At 30.4% G+C, this 5,902-nt stretch overlaps 1 protein-coding gene across 1 annotated transcript; it reads right to left on the bottom strand.

Moving 5' to 3' along the window:
- Positions 1–3,534: 3,534 nt before the first annotated feature.
- On the bottom strand, positions 3,535–4,275 carry LOC115877953. Its single transcript, XM_030894304.1, has one exon. The coding sequence runs from the start codon at positions 4,273–4,275 to the stop codon at positions 3,535–3,537; it is 741 nt and encodes a 246-aa protein (XP_030750164.1).
- Positions 4,276–5,902: the final 1,627 nt, after the last annotated feature.

Below are 5,902 nucleotides of genomic sequence, written 5' to 3'. Positions count from 1 at the left end.
GTGGATTTGACATATTATATTTAAATATACGTTTATAGTTATGTTATACGATTATGTATATTTTACATCACCTGTTGGAAAAAATAGCAAAATATAAACTGCCACAAAAGAATTTCTTTTCTTTCAACATCTACGGGTGTATATCTATTTGGACGAGGATACGAAATATAATTATAAGAACAAACGACTTACCTGTAGGAAGTTCGTTCTGAATTATATGAGTATCCTCGTCCAAATAGATAGGTCCCGACCCTACCGATACTAGCCCTCCCAAGAAATTCTTTTTTGATTTAAAAGCAAAATAATGTTATGAGAAGGCTGACGGTCGGGTACGGATGACTAAGGCCTATGGCTAACAAAAAATGCATTCTTTACGTAATTGGGAATAAAATGTACTCGATGAAGTATGATAATGATACTACGGGTGTATATCTATTTGGACGAGGATACTCATATAATTCAGAACGAACTTCCTACAGGTAAGTCGTTTGTTCTTATAAATATATACAACTGTTTAAAATATACAATTCAATAATGTTATTAAGCTTTAACTTCGTGGCAGTTGTTGGTTGCGTCCTTCTTCATCTGCAACAGTTTGAAGTCTTTTAGGACTCTCCCTGGGCAGGTGGTATCGAATGCATTGTTCTTTTTTTCTATAAATTGGTCTGTCGTCTACGTTTATACGCTCTCCTTAAAGATCATGTTTTTAATTTTTTTCTTAAAATTTTTATAATTTAATTTTGTTAATTCTTTTGGTAACATATTATATATTGTGGTAGTCTCTGTTAGTTTTTGTGAGAGTTTTTTTTGTGTTCTTTTGGCTATTCTGATGTCTGATTTTCTTCTAGTTTCGTAAGTGTGTATTTGTTTGTTAGTTTTTAAAGAAATGTTTGTTTTTATTAATTTATTTTTGATTTTATGTAGAAGTAATATATTATGATATTTTATTAATTGTCTTATATTTAGTTCTTTTGTTTTTTGGCATACTTCTTCTGTTGGTGTTAGTTTATCTAGGTAAAAATATTATTTTTAGTATTTTATTTTGTTGTCTTTTTAGCATGTTTAAGTTTTTTTCTGTAGTATTACTCCACGTATTAATTATGATGAAATAATAATAATTATTATGATATAATAATAATTCCTTGATGAAAATAATGCATGGTATATTGGTTTCTTCATATTTGGTGATATTATGTTTTTAAGTTTTAGAAGTGTGGCAATTGTTCTGGCGTTTTCTTTTTTTAAAATATATATTTATATGTGTGTCCCATTTTAAATTGTTATGAATTTTAATGCCGAGGTAATTGACTTCAGATATTCTTTTATTTTTTGTCCATTTAGAGTTATATTTAAGTCTTTTGTTTCCTTTTTTATATTCAATCTTATAAATTCTGTTTTGGATTAATTTATAGTTAGTGAATTGTTGAAGCACCACATTTCAAATTTCTTAAGATCATTATTTAGGTTTACTTGTAAATTGTTATAGTCTTTGTCAGAATACACCATACATAAATCGTCAGCATACGCATACATTCTACCAAAAAAATGTTGTTCAAATAAATCGTTAGTATATAGAATGTATAGTAGTGGTGGTAAGTTGCCACCTTGTGGTAGACCATATGGAGCTATGCTGTTTTTGCTTTCTATGTCTCCGATTTTTGTTTTCTGGGGTCTGTTATTCAAACAACTTTTTAATAGGTTAATGTAAGTTTCAAATCCATACGAAATTAGTTTCTCTAAGAGTTTTTCTTTACTGACTGTATCGAATGCTTTTTTCATATCAAAAAATACTGTAACGACCATATGTTTCTTTTCTATGCATTTTTTTATGTTTTCAATCAAGACATATACAGCTGAGCTCGTGCCTGAATTTTTCTGGAAAGCATATTGTGCTGCATTTATTATTTTATTTTGTGTTGCGTGTTCTGACATTCCATTATGTAAACATTTTTCTATTATTTTGTTCAGTGCTGATAATAAAGTAATTGGTCTATAATTTTGCGTTTCGTTCTTTTTGTCTTTTTTGTATATAGGGATTATTGTGGATTGTTTTAGGTATTGTGGGTATATTTCTGAATTTAATACGTCATTTGTTAGTTTTAGGAGTACTGGTGTTAAAGTTTTCTTGTTATCTTTGAGTATATTATTTGTTATTTTATCAAATCCTGGTGCTTTGTTTCGTTTTAGTTCATTAATAATTTGTTCCATTTCTTCTTCTTTTATTTGGTTAATGTAGCATTTGTTGTAAGTTTTCTTAGTAGTTGTTGTTTTAGGTATTCCTTTGTTTTTTTAATATTTGTTCTTCAGCTAATATTTGCCCTACTGTAGTAAAATAGTTATTTAATTCATTTGCTATAATTTTTGGATCAGTACTATTTATTCCATCATTTTTGGTAATTTTTTTAATATTATGGACATTTTTATTGGGGTGTATTTGTCTGTTAATGAATTCCCAAGTTTTTCTGTTGTCATTTTTATTTTCATTAAATTTTCTTCTGAAATATTGGTTTTTCGTTATTTTTATAAGGGCTAAGTATATTGTTTTTGTTCAATATATCTTATTTTTAGAAGTTCGTTGTTTGGGTGTTTTCGGTGTATCTTATAAAGATTATTTCTCTTTCTTATTTATTTTATAATATTTTGATTTATCCATGGACAATTATCTTTTCTTTTTATTCTAATAATGTTTATATTCCGGTCTATAATTTTTTCTATAGTTTTTGACAGTTCTTCACAAGATTTAATTTCATCGGTTTTTAGTTCGGAGATCATTTTGTTTATTTTTTGAGTATTTCGTTTTTTGATTTCAAATTGTGTATAAGTAGATCCTTTGGTTATACTGGATTCTAATGTTACTTTGATTAAATTGTGATCAGATATATTAGAGGAGATAATGTTCATTTTAATGGACTTATCTTTAATATTTGTGATAACATGATCAAGTATCGAGTTGTTAGAATGTTCATTGTAACGAGTGTATGCGCATTTTGTCTTTTTATTCAGAATTTTGTAGTTTCGTTCTCGATATATGTTGTAGTAGTTGTCAATCAGAGTGTTTTTTCCCATTATATTTATATTAAAATCTCCCATGATGATATGACCTGTCTTCCTATTTACAATATTATTAATCAAAGTGTATTCTAATTTCGTAAAATCAACATGAGGAGGTTTATAATATAAGGGTGATTGATACTTTTTCTTGTACTAGTTCGACTGTTATTATTTCTATTTTATTTGTGATGCTGTTTATTTTTTCTTTATATTCTATTCCATGTTTAAGATACATTTGTATTCCACCTCCTCTAGTTTGACGCGATCTAAATATTGCATTATAGCCATTAATGTTATATAGATGTTCTTCTTCTGGTGATAACCATGTTTCTGTAAGTGCAATGATTTCCGGATAATTTTGTATTTTGGGAAAGGTTTCAATTTCTTCAAACTTGTTTCTAATGCTTCTTACGTTTTGCATTATGATGTTAATCATCTATGGCGGTCGTTGTTATGTCATATTTTGTTTTTATTATTTTATATTTATTGGTCTAATTTTTCGATATTTGCCAACTGTTTGATTTTTATTTTGTCGCTGGTTTCTGTTTTTCTGATATATACGTTACCGTCTCGAATCCATGTATATCTGATTTTCTTCTCTTTCTTTAGGTGTCTGGTAGCGTAAAATATTTTCCCGGTTAAAGTTGTTAGGTGTTCGTTTACGAATATATCGTTGTTCCTTCCTTTAATGTGACATTCTCTTGTTTGTAATGATCCAATTTCTTTTCGTGCTTTCAAAATATTAAATTTTGATTGTTTGTTACTTAGTGTGATTATGATTGGGTTGTTCTCGTTCTTTGAATTTTTTCGGTAGCAGTTTTGTATATTTGCAATGGTATTTGTGTCACAACTCATTTGTTGTAATATTTTCATCACAAGTTCCTTTGTATTTTCACTTTGATCTATTTTATCCACTCCACTAATAACTATATTGTTTTCTAGTTTTTCTCTCTCCTGACTTTCGACAATTTTTTCAAGGGCTTCTAGTCTTTTTTTCAACATTTTGTTATCTTTATCTTGGGATTTCAGTATCATTTTCAGTTCTTTATTTTCGTTTTGCATTTCTTCAAATTTTGCTGAGAGGAATTCTAGACTTTTCTGCATTTCGTTAAGTTTTTGGTAAATAATTGCATTTGAAATAGTTTCAGTGGCTTCCATTTTATCTTTATCACGTACTTTTTCTGTGTTTTCCTTTCTTGTGCGCGTGTTTTTTGTTTGATTCATTTGGGTAATTTGGATTACAAATATGAAGAAAAGGAATAAGACAGGGACACTCACTTCACCCTAGCAGTGCCTGTTGCAGGGACTTTAATATTTTTACAAACAAATGGGAAAGTGTAGAGAGCGGAGAGGGTATTTTATGTTGGGCAGTGTACAGAGGTAAAGAATGTAGGATCGATAAAACACGCAAAAAAGTTGTACGGCTATCGGTGTGTATACGATAGGCTGCTAAATTGAGTTAATTTGCCGATTTAAATAAATGCATTTACCTTTATTGTTTTCCTATTTGGATTCCACTATACTACTCTAGGTTACACTACACAGGTTTAATTTTTTACTGTTATTTTGTTTTTAGATCACTTATTTCACTGATTTTTTAATAAATGTGAGGAGCACTTTGTATACACGTCTACACGTATCGACAGTCGACCGACGTTTTTTTTTGTTTGCGATAAGAATTTTTTGAAAACACTTTTGGATTTTTTTTAATTTTTAGTTAAAAAACATAATATCTTCGTAGTATGGCAACATATGTAGTAGATTAAATTTATAAGAAAGAAAACCAAGAAAAGATCCAGTGGTTCTCAAACATTAACTTAACTAAAATGTCTTGGGTATTTTGGACTTATTTAAAAAACGATAAAGAGAAAATATATCGTTTTTATCAAGATTTACCAGCCCTGAAAATATCTCCACTTATTTAAGACTCACCCTGTGTATAAAAATAGTGTCTTACCTGTCTTTACGTATGGAGCTGAGATACTTACTTTGACAAATAAGAACATAATCAGAATACATGATATGCAACGGAAAATGAAAAGTTTCAAGTTGGGAGTTACTCTTAGGGATAAAATACCCAATCATACGATAATAAATCGAACAGGGGTCAGGGATGCGGTGATATCTATTCTATTAAATGGAACTGTTCAGGTCATGTGGCTTGGATGACGCCACATTTAGATGGACGGTGGACAAAGAGACTTGTAGAATCGAAACCAAGACACCAAGCCTATAGAAACAGGAAACGGCCCCCTAGTTGATGGGAAGATGATATAAAAAGAGTGGCTGTAAATTGGATTCAAGTAGCAAGTGGAGTTAAGGAAAGCTTTTGTACAGCAGTGGATGGGATAAGCTAAATTATGATGATGATGATCTAATCAAACCTATAACCACATGAAGGGATATAGGTAAGGAAAATATGGCAAATATAAATAGCGGGGTTACCTAACTCAGTTGGCTTAAACTGGGATAAAAATCAAACCGGAAACGCATAAATTTTGCGAAAATGCGGATTTGTGTACGTTCGGCGTTCATTTCTCTGCGCTGGCCCTGGCCCTCCTAATCGTGTTTTACGGCACCGAGGAGATTCAAAAACGGCAAAACGGCCGCTTTTAGACCCCCGTTGCCATCCAACGGCGGTAAATCATCATGTCGGGATGGGAAATTTCGCTAAATTCGCCTTGGAAAATGGAGATTAAACGTTTATTTTTTGTTCTGCGTTTCACTTTATGTCATATTCAGAGCTCATTTGAATATACAGTGCCTTTTTGAAAGTTAGAGCCGTAGCGCGAATTTAGTAATTCTCAAAATGTAGAAAAAATTAGCCAGTAGGTTTTACAAAATGAAAATA

The sequence above is a fragment of the Sitophilus oryzae genome, unplaced genomic scaffold (assembly GCF_002938485.1).
Source record: "Sitophilus oryzae breed Bouriz unplaced genomic scaffold, Soryzae_2.0 scaffold_1499_pilon_pilon, whole genome shotgun sequence".
In the NCBI taxonomy this organism is placed as follows: Eukaryota; Metazoa; Arthropoda; class Insecta; order Coleoptera; family Curculionidae; genus Sitophilus; species Sitophilus oryzae.
This window is presented reverse-complemented; position numbering and strand designations above follow the sequence as displayed.